Below are 16,487 nucleotides of genomic sequence, written 5' to 3'. Positions count from 1 at the left end.
AAAGGGGGGGGAAGCATGAGTCCATTCCTTTTTGTGCATCATCAAGAAAATTGTTTGCTAAGTTCCAATGAGTTACACCTGTGCAAATTCCATGAAGGTGAGAAGGTTGCACAGGTGTCACTGGGTCGATGTTTGAGAAGGAACATGCCCAGCATGGCTTTCAGGGGTTGCAAGGAATTTGCTGGGATGGCAGCTAGAAAAACCATCTTGTTACTTGTTCTTAAAGTACATTGGTATAGAGATTGGTGGGAGACATTCAGTACGATGCATTTGTGGGTCACTTGTCAGAGAAAAGCTCCCCTATAAGTAAAAAGCCACCCCCAAATCATTGCTTTTGAAAACTAAAAAATGTTCAGAATTAGAAAAGTGTCAGCTAACTGAGAGAAGGTGAGTGGGTCAGTCCCTGGACTGCAGTTCTGTAGGTGTCATCAGAAGAAACAATGAGTCCATGGGGTCTACTCACCACTAGGGTGCCTCCCCCTGGCCGCTTTGGGGATTAATTTTTTCCAGGTGCTGCACCCCCTCTGGCAGTCTGTTCACCTGTCCTGTCTTGCCCTGTGGCCCCTCTCACTCCAGGAGCTGCAACTTCTTCTTTGTGACTCAGCCCTCTGGCCAGGTCACTATGGTCCTCCCCTTCTGGGGTATCAAAGCTGTCCTGGGCAAACTGTCCCAGGCAGTCCGCTCTCCACTGTCTGGTTTGCACCACTTCCCTAGTAGCTGGCAGGGAAACCTGGGCCCACCCTCTACTCCATGTTCCAGCTCAGGGGCCCTCAAGTCAGCACCAAAAGTCTGTTCTATCCTGGCCCTTACTGGCTTTTCCCTGAGCCTTGCCATAATTTCTGGCTCTTTCCCCTTCTCTGAGTTTACCAGTCACACAACTGCCTCATCCCAGGGAGAACTGTAGGCTGCATGCCTCTGTTGCTCAAAACACACCTCCCTTCTCCCAGTGAGTGACTCCAGGCTACTCTGCAGCCTCCTTCTGCCCTCAGCTCCTGGACTTTATACAGGCCCCTCCTCTTTCTGTCTAGCTGAGCCTCATTTAATCAATCCCTGCTCCCTGGCTTCTCGTCCAGGTGCAGCCTGGGTAGGTAATTGGCCCACCTGAGCACCTTAACCCCTTCAGGGCCTGTGTGGGGGTGGACACCCTATCACAATGAGTCTATCTGCACTGGTTGTTTTCTAGCTGATTTCAGTGCTCAGGGAAGTGAGTTATCTGGAGGCAAACCAGGTGGAGAGCATCCCCGAAACAGCAGCAGAAATCTACTCCTCCAAGGAGTCGTACCGGAAGCTGGTGGCTAACTTGGAGCTGATGGTGAATGGGTACAATAAGATCCTGAGGACAGTCCTCGAGGTGGAATACCCTCTGGTGCAGGGGCAGCTGCAGGATATTGACTCCAGGCTGAAAGAGGCAGAAGAGACACTGAACTGGAAGACAGAAGGTAAGTCCACAAACCCACTGATTGGGGAGGTGCAGGTGAGTCATTGCTCTCCTACTCCTCAGCTGGGATTCCCAGGTCAGATGTGTTCATGGACATGTGCTCACATTCCTCCACTATGGCCATCCACTCCCTTCCTGGGCACTGTGGCATCTGGAGGAGGGTCTGGGACTGGTAGCTTTGTGTTTAAGGACATTTGAAAGCTCACGAGAAAAGCAGTGTTACCATTGGAGGAGGGCCGTTTTACGGGCTGTTGTCACTGACCTCTTTAATTTGCTAAAAATAAAGCAGTTGGATGGCTGAAACACAAGAAAAGTGAGACCCTGCTGTATGGTCTCCCCAGTGCTGCTAACAACTGCTATGGGGAGGTGCTGCTTTCGGGGGTACCAGAGTGGTGATTTCTGGGGCGGTTGGTCACTCTTCCAGTGGTGCTCTGACACCAGAATGGAAAGTGATTGAACCCCTCTAGAGCCAGGGAGGCCTGTGCAGCGCTGATGCCTGATTATTCCCAGGAAAGGTCACTGCAGCAAATAGATTTTTTTCTAGAAGCGTGAAATGAAGAGTACGATTAATAATGCACAGGCTGTTCATATGCACCATTACCTCAGGATGCTTTTACGTCAGTTCTTACCTCGTTAATTTTAAGTGCAAATAGAACAGTTTCCTGGTGGTGAATATTCCCATTTGAAAATGAACTGGTGGAAGATGCCCTTTCGTTTCCTTCCAAAAATCCATGGGGTGACCAGAAGTACTTTTGCTCTTATGACTCTCCAAAGCAAAACCACCTTTTGGGGATGATCAGGTGCTGAGAAATTGCCTCGCTTCAGACAGAACATAAAGCCTGGGACGGAGCTTCTTCCCCATGTCAGCCCCTGAGTCACCTGCCTCTAAATGCAAGCGCTTGCTGTGACTGGGATGGAGAAGCCCACATGCTGGGCTGAGCATGTGCTGGCAGCTGTGGTGGTGGCCAGAGGGCCTCATGGGGCAAATCCAGCCCCACCCCCGGGGCAGTGCAGGGTCCCCTGGCAGTGGAACTGGCTCTAGGGTTGCCAGGTGTCTGGTTTTCAACCAGAATGCCCGGTCAAAAAGGGACCCTGGCGTCTCTGGTCAGCACCGCTGACCAGGCCATTAAAAGTCTGGTTGGCAGCACTGCCGGTGCAACGGGGCTGGCAGGCTTTCTGCGCGACTCCTGGAGGGACATGCCGGTCGCTTCCGGGAGCCACCTGAGGTAAGTGCCACCTGGAGCCTGCACCCTAACACTCTCCCTCACCCAAACCCCCATCCTGGAATACTCTCTCCACTCTGAACCCCTCATTTCTGGCTCCACCCCAGAGCCTGTACCCCTTCCCACAGCCCAACCCTCTGCCTGTGCCCAAAGCCCCCTCCCAAACTCCAAACCCCTCAGCCACACCCCCAGCCCAAAGCCCCCTCCTGCATCCTGAACCCCTCATTTCTGGCCCCACACTGGAGCCCACACCCCCAGCCCAGAGCCCCCTCCTGCACCCTGAACCCCTCATTTCTGGACCCACCCTGGAGCCCACACCCCTAGCCCAGAGCCCCCTCCCAAACTCCAAACCCCTCGGCCCCACCCCCAAATCCAGAACCCCCTCCTTCATCCCAAACCCTGACCCCTCCCCAGAGCCTGCACCCCTAGCCGGAGCCCTCACCCCCTACCGCACCCCAACCCACTGCCTCATGCCACACTCCAAACCCCTCGGCTACAGCCTGGAGCCCCCTCCTGCACCCTAGAGCCCACACTCCCGGCCAGAGCCTTCACCCCCCTCTCACACCCCAGCCCTCTGCCCCAGCCCAGTGAAAATGAGTGAGTGGGGGTGGGAGAGCGAGTGACGGAGGGAGGGGGGGATGGAGTGAGTGGGGGTGGGGCCTCGGAGAAGGGATGGGGCAGGAGGCAGGGCCTTGGGGTAGGGTGCAGGGCAGGGGTATTCAGTTTTCTGTGATTAGAAAGTTGGCAATCCTAATGGGCTCCTCTGTGTGAGGGATGGGGGAGGGGAGAATTTTGAGGGGCTGTGATGTGGGTGTCTCTCTTCTCCAGGGGCAGGAGGGAGCACAGCAAGAGTGAGCCTGGGGAGGGGCAGGGCTGGGGTAGGAGAACCATTGTTAAGCCTGTTCTCCCCTGAACATTTCCCCTGCTTGGCCTGGCTCCCAGCTCTGGGATTTGCCCTGTCTTTGATATTTCAATGACACCCTGCACACAGAGGATACTCTGTCCCCCGTGCCTTGCTGCTTCTCCAGCAGAGCTCTGGTCAGAGGGGCATTCCCACTTCCGGAAGCAGGGTCTGTGGGCCTGGCTTGAACACAGACAGTACTGTTGGCAGAAACCAGGGGAAGCAGGGTGCCTTTATTGTGAGTTCTTGGCAGGAGAAAAGAATTCGGGAAAGGCTGGGAGAGACCAACGACTCTCTTGCTGGTGATACGAGGCTTGGTGGTGTCTGGCATTCAGGGCTAGCTCTGCCCCATGTTGGGACCTATGCAGTGGTCATGGGGGACTCGTGTGACCATAAGGAAAATTCAGGAGCATTTCCTAACAGAATCCAAAGTGAGAATATGTGCAAGCCCTGCTGAATTGCTATGAAAATGCTCAGGCAGTGTCTTGACTAGGAGCCCTTTGCTGGTAGAGCAACACCAGTCTGCGGTGCCAGCTAAGCACTCCTGGAGTGGGTGCAGCTTGTATCAGCAAACCTGCACTTCGATTGGTACTGCTGATTCCAGTGCCCCACATGAAACAAGCTACGCTGGTAAAAGTGCAGCTTCCGCCAGCACAGCTGTGTCTACACGAGGGGCTTCCGCCAGCACGGCTGTGTCAGGCAGAGATCACACCTCTCCGCACCCACGTAGCTATGCCGGCAGAAGTCTGTAGCATAGACAGAGCCTGAGCCAAACCCTCTTTATTTGTTGAAAAGGCCTGTGGGAGCACATCTCCGTGGTGATCGAGAGCGTTCATGACCTTGAGCGAAGGATCCAGAAAGCCAAGGACAATGTCGAGGAGATTCAGAGCATCATGAGATCGTGGGTCTCACCGATTTTTGAGAGGAAAGAAGGGAAAAAGGAAAATGTGCTCAGTCTGGATGACCGGCCTGAACGGCTAGAAAAGCGCTACAACCTCATCAAAGAGTCGGGGCTGAGAATCCATGCGCTGGTGAAGGTGAAGAGAGTCCTGGCACAGTTTTACCGTGCTACAGAGCAGATACAGAATGCTGCTGGGGGGTATTGGTTGTCCATAGAGCCTGCTTCTCTTCCCACCAAGTTTCTAGTATTCATGATTCTGGAGAAAAGTTTGAGTAAAGACCAAAATCCAGAAGGCAAATATAAAGAATCTCCTGATTTTTCAGGCAATCTCATGATTGTGCGGGACCTGTCTCCTGGTTTTGGATGTTCAGTGTTGGCAATACTGTAGTCGGTTTTATGCCCCTGTCCGCTCAGTGAGCATGTGGCTCCATAACCCCAAATCCATCGTTTCCATCGCCTTCCCGACTTCTGCCCTCACTTGCACTCCAAGCAGTAACAATAAACATACGATAAGCAGAGTTTGTTCCGGGGTCAAAATTTCTGTTGACACCTGGTGATTAGATTTTAGAGCAGGCACTTTAAACGATTTCATGGCTCAGGGAGGAGGCTCACATTTCAAGTGTCAAATCGACTCAGATTTAGCTACTAAATTAATGCAAGAGGAACAGCCCCATCTGGCAAGTCTGCTGAAAGACAGTCCAAAAGTCTTTGTTCTGCTTTTCTGAATGTTATATTTTCTATTACTCTGAATCTCTTTGTAGTGCTGTTGAGCTGTTTAATCAACAGTCTGACTTGCACATTTTGAATTATTTCCCAAGAATGTGTAATTTCAGTCCCCAGAACCAGAATAGTCTCTGCTTCTTTGACCAGAGGAGGTGACATACATTTTGGGTTTAGTCCAGTGGTTAAAGTGCTAGCAGGAGACTTGAGGTTCAATTCCTTGCTCTACCACAGACTTTCTGTGTGACCTTGGTCAAATCTCTTAGGCCGTGTCTACACTAGAGACCTTACAGCAGCTCAGTTGTACCGACGCAGCTGCATTACTGTAAGATCTCCCGTGTAGCCACTCTGTGCTGCTGGGAAAGCTCTCCCATTGACATGATTAATTCACCCCCAATGAGTGGTGGTATCTGTGTTAGTGGGAGAGCATCTCCCACTGACAAAGCGCTGTCCACACTGGTGCGTCTGTTGGTGTAACTTACGTCGCTCAGGGGTGTGTTTATTTTACACCCCCGAGCTACAGAAGTTATACTGACAAAAGTGCTAGTGTAGACATGCCCTAAGTCTCTCTGAGCCTCAGGTCTGCATCTGTACAATGGGGACAATGGCTGTTCCCTCCCTTGCAAGGTGCTGTGAAAATTAATGCACTGGATTGTGAGGTGCTCAGATACTATGGGAATGCGGATTGTGTAAGTAGCTCATATAGATAGCTTGAGCCAATGGGATTTTTCCCAGAGAAAGGCCCTTCCAAAGATACACAACTCTGACTATTCAATTATCAGTGGTTACCAGTGGTTCACAATCAAGCTGGAAAGGTACATTGAGTGGGGTCCCACAGGGATCAGTTCTGGGTCCGGTTCTGTTCAATATCTTCATTAATGATTTAGAAAATGGCATGAGAGTACACTTACGAAGTTTGCGGATGATACCAAGCTGGGAGGGGTTGCAAGTGCTTTGGGGGACAGGATTAGAATTCAAAAATGATCTGGACAAACTGGAGAAATGGTCTGAAGTAAATAGGATGAAATTCAATAAGGACTAGGGTTGCTAACTTTCTGATTACAGAAAACCGAGCAGCCTTGCTCTGCCCCCTGCCCCGATGCCCCACCCCTTCTCCGAGGCCCTGCCCTCACTCACTCCATCCCCCCTCCCTCCGTTGCTTGCTCTTGCCCACCTGCGCTTACGTGCTCATTTTCACTGGGCTGGAGCAGGTGTGGGAGGAGATGAGGGCTTCAGCTGGGGGTGCAGGCTCTGGGGTGGGGCTTGCATTGAGGGGTTTGGGGTGCAGGAGGGGGGTGGGGCTGAGGGGTTCAGAGTGTGGGAGGGTGCTCAGGGCTGGGGTTGGGGTGTGGGAAGGGGTTTGGATGCGGGAGGGGCCAAGCACTGGGGCAGAGGAATGGGGTGTGGGAGGGGGTTCAGGCTCTGGGAGGGAGTTTGGGTGTGAGAGGGGGCTCAGGGCTGGGGGTTGGAGTGTAGGAGGGGGTGAAGGGTGCAGGGTCTGGGCGGTGCTTACCTTAGGCAGCTCCTGGAAGTGGCAGCATATCCCCGCCCTGGCTCCTAGGTGGGGGTGTGGCCAGGTGGCTCTGCACACTGCCCCATCCGCAGGCGCTGCCTCCGCAGCTCCCATTGGACACGGTTCCCGGTCAATGGGAACTAAAGAGCCGGCGCTTGGGGTGGGGGCAGTGCACAGAGCTGCCCGGCTGCCCCTGTATCTAGGAGCCAGAGTGGGGGACATGCCGCCACTTCCGGGAATTGTATGGAGCCATAGTCCTGCTCCGGTGTTGACCAGAGCTGCCAGGGTCCCTTTTTGACCGGGCGTTGTGGTTGAAAATGGGATGCCTGGCAACTCTAATAAGGACAAATGCAAAGTACTCCACTTAGGAAGCAACAGTCAGTTGTACACGTACAAAATTGGAAATGACTGCCTAGGAAGAAGGACTGTGGAAAGGAATCTGGGGGTCATACTGGATCACAAGCTAAATATGAGTCAACAGTGTAACACTTGCAAAAAAAGCAAACTTCATTTGAAATGTATTAACAAGAGTGTTGGAAGCAAGACACAAGAAGTAATTCTTCCACTCTGCTCTGCGTTGATTAGGCCGCAGCTGGAGTATTGTGTCCAGTTCTGGGTGTCACCTTTCAGGAGAGATGTGGAGAAATTGGAGAATATCCAGAGAAGAGCAACAAAAATAATTAAGGGTCTAGAAAACATGACCTGGAGTGAGGTGAGGGAAGATTGAAAAAATTGTGTTTGTTTAGTCTGGAAAAAAGAAGACTGAGAGGGGACATGACAACAGTTTTCAAGTACATAAAAGTTTGTTATAAGGATGGGGGAGAAAAATTGTTGTTCTTAACCTCTGAGGATAGGACAAGAAGCAATCGGCCTAAATTGCAACAACGACAGTTTAGGTTGGACTTTAGGAAAAACTTCTTAACTGTCAGGGTGGTGAAGCACTGGAATAAATTGCTTAGGGAGGTTGTGGAATCTGCATCAGTGGAGGTTTTTAAGAGCAGGTTAGACATACACCTGTCAGGAATGGTCTAGATAATACTTAGTCCTGCCATGAGCACAGATGACCTCTAAAGGTCCCTTCCAGTCCTACGATTCTATGATGTGGGCCCAGTTCAGGTATATAAATGCAGAAGGGAAGTTCTCAGTGCTAAGCCCCTCTCTTTTCATCAACTTCCCATCAGAACACAGCCTGTGGCAAGGAATTCCTCTAATGTGCCTGCATCCCTATCATCCTCCTTTGGATATTTCCTAGGAGCCTTTATATCGGCTGAAATATTCTTCACTGCTCAGAAATCTATTACCGATTCCAAAGGCAGCAGCATTACAATCAAGGCACTAATAACATGGAAAGGAAACAGAGTAACAGCCGCATTAGTCTGTATTCGCAAAAAGAAAAGGAATACTTGTGAGCTACAGCTCACTTCATCGGATGCATACTGTAGAAAGTGTAGAAGATCTTTTATACACACAAAGCATGAAAAAATACCTCCCCCCACCCCACTCTCCTGCTGGCAATAGCTTATCTAAAATGATCACTCTCCTTACAATGTGTATGATAATCAAGTTGGGCCATTTCCAGCACAAATCCAGGTTTTCTCACCCGCCCCCCGCACACAAACCCACTCTCCTGTCACAACCTCACTGTGTGCATGGGGGAGGGGGGGGAAGGGGAGAGAGAGGCAGAAAGGTCCAGGGTAGTCTGGGGAGGTGGGGGACCAGAGGTTAGACATGGGGGGGCTGGCAGGAGAGTGGGTTTGTGTGTGTGTGTGTGTGGGGGGGTGTATAAAAGATCTTCTACACTTTCCACAGTATGCATCCGATGAAGTGAGCTGTAGCTCACGAAAGCTTATGCTCAAATAAATTGGTTAGTTTCTAAGGTGCCACAAGTACTCCTTTTCTTTTTATGGAGAGGAAAGCACAGAGAGTGATATGACAGGAAAATAGTAAGCGGGAAACAAAGGGCCCTTCCCTGAGTAATTCTACCGGAGGTCACTGGTGTCTGTTACAGCTTCCCTTACCTCCCTCTGTAGCAAATGCAACACTTTGCCTTTGGTTAGGGGTTCTCAATTTTCATTGTACTGCAACCCCCTTCTGACAACAAAAATTACTACATGACCTCAGGAGAGGGGACCACAGCCTGAGCCTCACTGCCCTGCACTGGGGTGGGGGTGGGGCAAAGCCCAAGCCCAAGAACTTCAGCCTGAGGGGGGACTGTAACCTGAGCCCTGCCACCCAGGGCTGAAGCTCTTAGGCTTCAGTTTGGGCCCCATGCTCCAGCAAGTCTAACACCATTAAAACAGGGTCCTGACCCACAGTTTGAGAGCCACTGGGTTAGAGAGACAGTGAGTAAGGTAGTATCTTTTATAGGACCAACTTCTGTTGGTGAGAGAGACAACCTTGCAAGCTACACAAAGGTCTTCTTTAGCTCTGGGAAAGGTACCAGTGTCCCAGCTAAATAAATGGTGGAACAGATTGCTTAGCATAAGTAAAAAGAAAAGGAGTACTTGTGGCACCTTAGAGACTAACCAATTTATTTGAGCTCAAATAAATTGGTTAGTCTCTAAGGTGCCACAAGTACTCCTTTTCTTTTTGCGAATACAGACTAACACGGCTGTTCCTCTGAAACTTAGCATAAGTAGTTAGCACATTTTCTAAGAGACCATTCAAGGTGAATTGGCCCATTAATACCTCTGCAGTCATAGGACAAAAAGGGGAGTTAGTGGGTTGCAGATTGTTTTAATAAACCATAAATCCAGTAAAGCATAAGCTTTTGTGGGCTACAGCCCACTTCATCGGATGCATAGAATGGAACATATAGTAAGAAGATATATATACACATACATACAGATAAGTTGGAGGTTGCCATACAAACTGTGAGAGGCTAATTAGTTAAGATGATCTATTATTCAAGCTCAGCAGTTTCTCCTTGGAGTCTGGTTTTGAAGCTTTTCTGTTGCAAACATTCAAAACATCCAAAAACCGGTAGGAGAACACTTCAATGTCTCTGGCCACTCAGTAAAAGATTTAAGGCTGGCAATTTTGCAACAGAAAAGCTTAAAAAAAAAAGACTCCAAGGAGAAACTGCTGAGCTTGAATTAATATGCAAACTAGATACCATTAACTTGGGTTTGAATGGAGACCGGGAGTGGCTGGGTCATTACACATATTGAATCTATTTCCCTATGTTAAGTATCCTCACACCTTCTTGTCATCTGTCTAAATGGGCCACCTTGATTATCACTACAAAAGTTTTTTTTTCCTCCTGCTGATAATAGCTCATCTTAACTAATTAGCCTCTCACAGTTTGTATGGCAACTTCCAACTTGTATGTATGCATATATCTTCTTACTATGTGTTCCATTCTATGCATCCGATGAAGTGGGCTGTAGCCCACGAAAGCTTATGCTCTAATAAATTTGTTAGTCTCTAAGGTGCCACAAGTACTCCTGTTCTTTTTGCGGATACAGACTAACACGGCTGCTATTCTGAAACCTGTCATAAATCCAGTGTCTTTATGAAGAGCATGATTTTTAATGTCTAGCAAAGTTATGAATTTAAACTACCAGGCTCATCTTTTGGAGGTGCTGTTCAAGTTTTCTGTAAGGATGCGGACTGAGGGGTCAAATATAGAGTGATCATTCTGTGAAACATGTTCACCCATGGGTGACGTGGTGTTTTTGTCTTTTATCATTTTTCTGTGTGAGTTCATTCGAGAGTGGAGTGATTGTCTGGCTTCACCCACATAATTGTTATTGGGGCATGTAATGCACTGGATCATGTTGTGATGGGTGTGTGTAGGACCCAGGGATCCTGAAAGGTGTGTTGGGAGTAAGGGGTGACAATGCAGTCAGACAGAGCAATCTGAATCACTCCTGTGAGGCAGGGCAGGGCTATTAGCCCCATCATAGAGATGGGAACTCCAGTGCAGAGAGGCTAAATGATTTATTCAAGGTCACACAAAAGTCTGTGTTCGAGGAGGGAACAGAACCCAGGGCACTTGTATGCTAGGTTAGCACCTTCACTGCTAGACCATCCTTCCTATCTGCTCTCTGTCTTCCTGAAGGCTATCAACCTGCTTAATCTCTCTCTATTAATTTGTAGCTGTTGTTTTAATAAAGGTCCAGTGGGTCATTCTACCATGAGACGAATTCAGTCTGGCTGTATTTGAAGGTGACTTCCATTTTTTTTCAGGAAAACCTGAGTCTGTTTGCCGCAGACCCCACCTCCGAAGTTTGGGAAGCCTACGTTGATTATGTGGATGAAATGATCTTGGATGGATTCTTTAACGCTATTGAGTGCTCCCTCAAATACCTCCTGGAAAACACAGGTAACTGAGCTGTCCTTTCTCAGGTCAGGGTGGCTTCCCCTCTCTGCTCTCAGCGAGGTTTCCATTGCTAGTGTGTAGCTGGAACGTCCTGACCTGCTGTCCATGACTAGGAGGTGTTTGTGTCTGGACAGGAGGGAGGCAGCTGGACAAGGAGTGCAGTTTTGCTGTGCAGCAAGAGCAGGAGTCATTGTGTGCTGAGCTGCCCTGTCAGAGCTCCTGGGGATGGCTCCGGGCTGCACTGAGAGTCTCCACATGTACGTGGTTTCCGTTAGCTCCAGGTATGCCAACACTGCCACATAACACCTGTGGCTGGCCAATGTCAGCGACTCGGGCTCGCGGGGCTCAGGCTGTGGGACTATAAGATTGTTGTATAACTATTCAGGCTTGGCATTCAGCCTGAGGCAGCTGACGCGGGCCATCCGCAGGTGTTTAATTACAGCGTAGCATATCCTTCGAGACCCAGGCGTTACCAGGCTGTGGTTCCCATCTGGAGGAACACAGCACAGACGGAGGAAGGGTAATAGCACTGTGTTGCCTGATTTCTGTTTCACACTCTCCCTGGAGACAAGTAGATGCTCTTTTTCGGTCTGCCTCTGTGCTTACACTGACACTGTACCATTGGCATCACCATAGGCTGGCTAGTCGCAGCAAGTGTTTGAGAAGCCCATTAACGTGTGGAGCCCTCACATAAACTGAGTGGAGGCAGAGAAATCTGTAGAGCAGATTAGTGCTAATGGGCCGGGGGTGGAGAGCACCACACAGGACGATGGACAATGTAATTTAGAGTCGTGATCCCAGCTCTGCTGAGTGGTGCTGGCACCAGTGAGAGCCTCTCTCCCATCTGCAAAGGACCTAGGCACTGCGTGACCCCCTCTTCCACATCCAGGAGGGGCTCAACGGTCCAGTTTGTGACTGGTCAAATGGAATAAGAGACCTGGCCCATGAGGAAATCTGGTCCCAGTCACCCACCCCAGGTCTGTGCAGCACAGAGATGACACAAGTAAAGTGTATTTCTTCTGCTTGCTATGACCATATGGTGAATTCTGTTAATCTCTTCACAGCATTTGCCATGCCAGGCACTTTCCTCCCTGTGATTAATAAGGGACCATTAGATCATCTTTTCTAACCTCCTGCATAATACAGGCCATTATATTTCACCCAGTCACCCCCGTATTGAGCCCAGTAACTTGTGTTTGACTAAAGCATCTTTTACAGTCTGGATTTGAAGAGATGGAGAATCCACCACTTCCCTGGGCCATTTGTTCCAGTGGTTAATCACCCTCACTTTTAAAATAACGTGTCTTATTTCTAATTGGACTTTGTCTGGCTTCTGCTTCCAGTCATTGGTTCTTGTTCTGCCTTTCTCCTCCTGATTAAAGAGCCCTTAAGTACCTGGTATTTCCTTCCCGCGAAGGCACTTCTGTACTGTAATTTAGTCACTTCTCAGTTTTCTTTTTGGTAAACTAAACAGTCTGAGCTCTGTCTCTCACTGTACAGCATTTTCTTCAGGTCTCAAATCATTTGTGTGACTCTTTTCTGCACCCTCTCCAAATTTTCAACATCCTTTTAAAAATGTGGACACCAGAACCGGATACTGTATTCCAGTATTGGTCTTACCAGTGCCGTATGCAGAAGTAAAAATCATCTTCCTACTCCTACGTGCTACTGCCCTGTTTATACATCCAAGGATCGCATGAACTCTGTTTGTAACAGCATCACACTAGGAACTTGTGTTCAGTTGCTTGTGCATCATGATCCCTGAATCCTTTCAGTGTTACTGCATTCCAGGATGCAGTCCCCCCATTGAGCAGGGATGGCTGCATTCCTTGTTCCTAAACGTGTAAGCTTGCATTTGGCTGTATTAAAACACATTTTGTTTGAATGGGCCCATTTTTCAAGTGATTCAGATCACTCTGTATTTCTGCACTGTTCTCATTATTCTTTGCCACGTTGCCAGGCTTTGTGTTATCTACAAATTTTATTAGCAATGATTTTATATTTATTTCCAGGTTGTTGATGAAAATGTGGAACAGCATCAGGCCTAGTACCAATCCCTGCAGAGCCCCACTAGAAACGTCCTGATTCCCTACTGACAACTGCTTTTTGAGATCTGTGTGTTAGCTAGTCCTTAACCACATAATGTGTGCTCTCCTGATGTTGTATAGTTCAAATTTTTTAATCCTAATAGCATGTGATACTAAATCAAACGTCTTATAAAAGTTTAAGATTGTCAGAGTCTGCTCAGTTACCTTGATCAGCCAAACTTGTAATCTCATCAAAGAGTGAAATTAAATTTGTTTGACTTGAAGAATTTTCCATAAAACCATGTTGACTGGCATTAAGTATATTCCTATCCTTTAATTCTTTATCAGTTGAATCCCGTATCATGTTTTCCATTACTTTGCCTAGGATTGATGTCAGGCTAACCAGCGTATGGTTGCCACAGTCATCCCAATTGCCCTTTTCGGATATTGACACAACATTAGCACTCTCGCAGTCTTCTGGAATTTCCCCATTGTTCCAATATTTATTCAAAATTAGTGTCAGTGGGCCAGAGATCTCCTCATCTTACTCTTTTCAGACTCCTGGGTGGAAGTTATCTGAGCCTACTGATTTAAAAATGTTTATCCCTAGTAGGTGTTTCTTAACATCCTACGTAGTTACTAATTGGCTGGTAAGTTCTTCATCATTCTCATGTGATATGAGTACATCATTCTGCTTTTTTCCAAGTACAGAAAAAGACAAATTTTTAAAACACTTTTGCCTTTTCTGCATCATTAATAATTTTGCCATCATTTTCTAGTAATGAACCTATCCCATTGTTAGGATTTCTTTTGTTCCTGATATACTTATTAAAAGACCTCCTTTTTGTCCTCGGTCTTTCCAGCCATGGATTTTTCCCTGATGTCTTTCATAGAATATCAGGGTTGGAAGGGACCTCAGGAGATCATCTAGTCCAACCCCCTGCTCAAAGGAGGACCAATCCACAACTAAATCATTCCAGCCAGGGCTTTGTCAAACCTGACCTTAAAAACCAATAAGAAAGGGGATTCCACCACCTCCCTAGGTAACGCATTCCAGTGTTTCACCACCCTCCTAGTGAAAAAGTTTTTCCTAATATCCAACCTAAACCTCCCCCACTGCAACTTGAGACCATTACTCCTTTTTCTGTTATCTGCTACCACTGAGAACAGTCTAGATCCATCCCCTTTGGAACCCCCTTTCAGGTAGTTGAAAGCAGCTATCAAATCCCCCCTCATTCTTCTCTTCTGCAGACTAAATAATCCCAGTTCCCTCAGTTTCTCCTCATAAATCATGTGCTCTAGCCCCCTAATCATTTTTGTTGCCCTTCGCTGGACTCTCTCCAATTTCTCCACATCCTTCTTGTAGTGTGGGGCCCAAAACTGGACACAGTACTCCAAATGGGGCCTCAACAATGCTGAATAGAGGGGAATGAGCACGTCCCTCGATCTGCTGGCAATTCTCCTGCTTATACATCCCAAAATGCTGTTGGCCTTCTTGGCAACAACTGCACACTTTTGACTCATATCCAGCTTCTCATCCACTGTAGCCCCTAGGTCCTTTTCTGCAGAACTGCTGCCTAGCCACTCAGTCCCTAGTCTGTAGCAGTGCATGGGATTTTTCCATCCTAAATGCAGGACTCTGCACTTGTCCTTGTTGAACCTCATCAGATTTCTTTTGGTCCAATCCTCTAATTTGTCTAGCTCCTGCTGTATCCTATCCCTACCCTCCAGTGTATCTACCACTCCTCCCAGTTTAGTGTCCTCTGCAAACTTGCTGAGGGTGCAATCCACACCATCCTCCAGATCATTAATGAAGATATTGAACAAAACTGGCCCCAGGACCGACCATTGGGGCACTCCGCTTGACACCAGCTGCCAATTAGACATGGAGCCATTGATCATTACCTGTTGAGCCCAAAGATCTAGCCAGCTCTCTATCCATCTTCTAGTCCATTCATCCAGCTCATACTTCTTTAACTTGCTGGCAAGAATACTGTGGGAGATCGTATCAAAAGCTTTGCTAAAGTCAAGTTAAAACACGTCCACGGCTTTCCCCTCATCCACAGAGCCAGTTATCTCATCATAAAAAGCAGTTAGGTTAGTCAGGCATGACTTGCCCTTGATGAATGCATGCTGACTGTTCCTAATCACTTTCGTCTACTCTAAGTGCTTCAGAATTGATTCCTTGAGGACCTGCTCCATGATTCTTCCAGGGACTGAGGTGAGGTTGTCTGGCCTGTAGTTCCCCGGATCTTCCTTCTTCCCTTTTTTAAAGATGGGCACTACATTATCCTTTTTCCAGTCATCCAGGACCTCCGCCGATCGCCATGAGTTTTCAAAGATAATGGCCAATGGCTCTGCAATCACATCCACCAACTCCTTTAGCACCCTCGGATGCAGTGCGTCTGGCCCCATGGATTTGTGCTTGTCCAGCTTTTCTAAATAGTCGCAAACCACTTCTTTCTTCACAGAGGGCTGGCCACCTCCTCCCCATGCTGTGCTGCCCAGTGTAGTAGTCTGGGAGCTGACCTTGTTCGTGAAGACAGAGGCAAAAAAAGCATTGAGTACATTAGCTTTTTCCACATCCTCTGTCACTAGGTTGCCTCCCCCATTCAGTAAGGAGGCCACACTTTCCCTGACCACCTTCTTGTTGCTAAAATACCTGTAGAAACCATTCTTGTTACTCTTAACATCCCTTGCTAGTTACAACTCCAATTGTGATTTGGCCTTCCTGATTTCACTCCTGCATGCCCAAGCAATATTTTTATACTCCTCCCTGGTCATTTGTCCAATCTTCCACTTCTTGTAAGCTTCTTTTTTGTGTTTAAGATCAGCAAGGATTTCACTGTTAAGCCAAGCTGGTTGCCTGCCATATTTACTATTCTTTCTACACATCGGGATGGTTTGTTCCTGCAACCTCAATAAGGATTCTTTAAAATACAGCCAGCTCTTCTGGACTCCTTTCTCCCTCATGTTGTTCTCCCAGGGGATCCTGCCCATCAGTTCCCTGAGGGAGTCAAAGTCTACTTTTCTGAAGTCTAGTGTCCGTATTCTGCTGCTCTCCTTTCTTCCTTTTGTCGGGATCCTGAACTCGACCGTCTCATGGTCACTGCCTCCCAGGTTCCCATCCACTTTTGCTTCCCCTACTAATTGTTCCCGGTTTGTGAGCAGCAGGTCAAGAAGAGCTCTGCCCCGAGTTGGTTCCTCCAGCACTTGCACCAGGAAATTGTTGCCTATGCTTTCCAAAAACTTCCTTGCTTTTCTGTGCACTGTTGTATTGCTCTCCTAGCAGATATCGGGGTGATTAAAGTCCTCCCTGTGATCTAATTACTTCTGTTAGTTGCCTGAAGAAAGCTTCGTCCACCTCATCCCCCTGATCTGGTGGTCTATAGCACACTCCCACCCTGGCATCACCCTTGTTGCTCACACTTCTAAACTTA

The 16,487-nt window shown here is 48.2% G+C and overlaps 1 protein-coding gene across 6 annotated transcripts in view; it reads left to right on the top strand.

Annotated features, from left to right (window-relative positions):
• Nucleotides 1-16,487, top strand: part of DNAH9 (dynein axonemal heavy chain 9) — a 399,480-nt gene that overhangs the window by 42,743 nt on the left and 340,250 nt on the right. For all 6 annotated transcript variants that reach the window (XM_073310874.1, XM_073310873.1, XM_073310875.1 and 3 more), the window contains 3 exons: nucleotides 1,184-1,439; nucleotides 4,358-4,599; nucleotides 10,888-11,023. In XM_073310874.1, coding sequence (XP_073166975.1) covers nucleotides 1,184-1,439; nucleotides 4,358-4,599; nucleotides 10,888-11,023 — 634 coding nt within the window. The remainder of the gene's footprint in view (nucleotides 1-1,183; nucleotides 1,440-4,357; nucleotides 4,600-10,887; nucleotides 11,024-16,487) is intronic.

This window comes from Lepidochelys kempii, chromosome 14 (genome assembly GCF_965140265.1).
Source record: "Lepidochelys kempii isolate rLepKem1 chromosome 14, rLepKem1.hap2, whole genome shotgun sequence".
Lineage (NCBI taxonomy): Eukaryota > Metazoa > Chordata > Testudines > Cheloniidae > Lepidochelys > Lepidochelys kempii.
The sequence above is the reverse complement of the archived record's forward strand: the minus strand, read 5'-3'. Positions and strand labels throughout refer to the sequence as shown.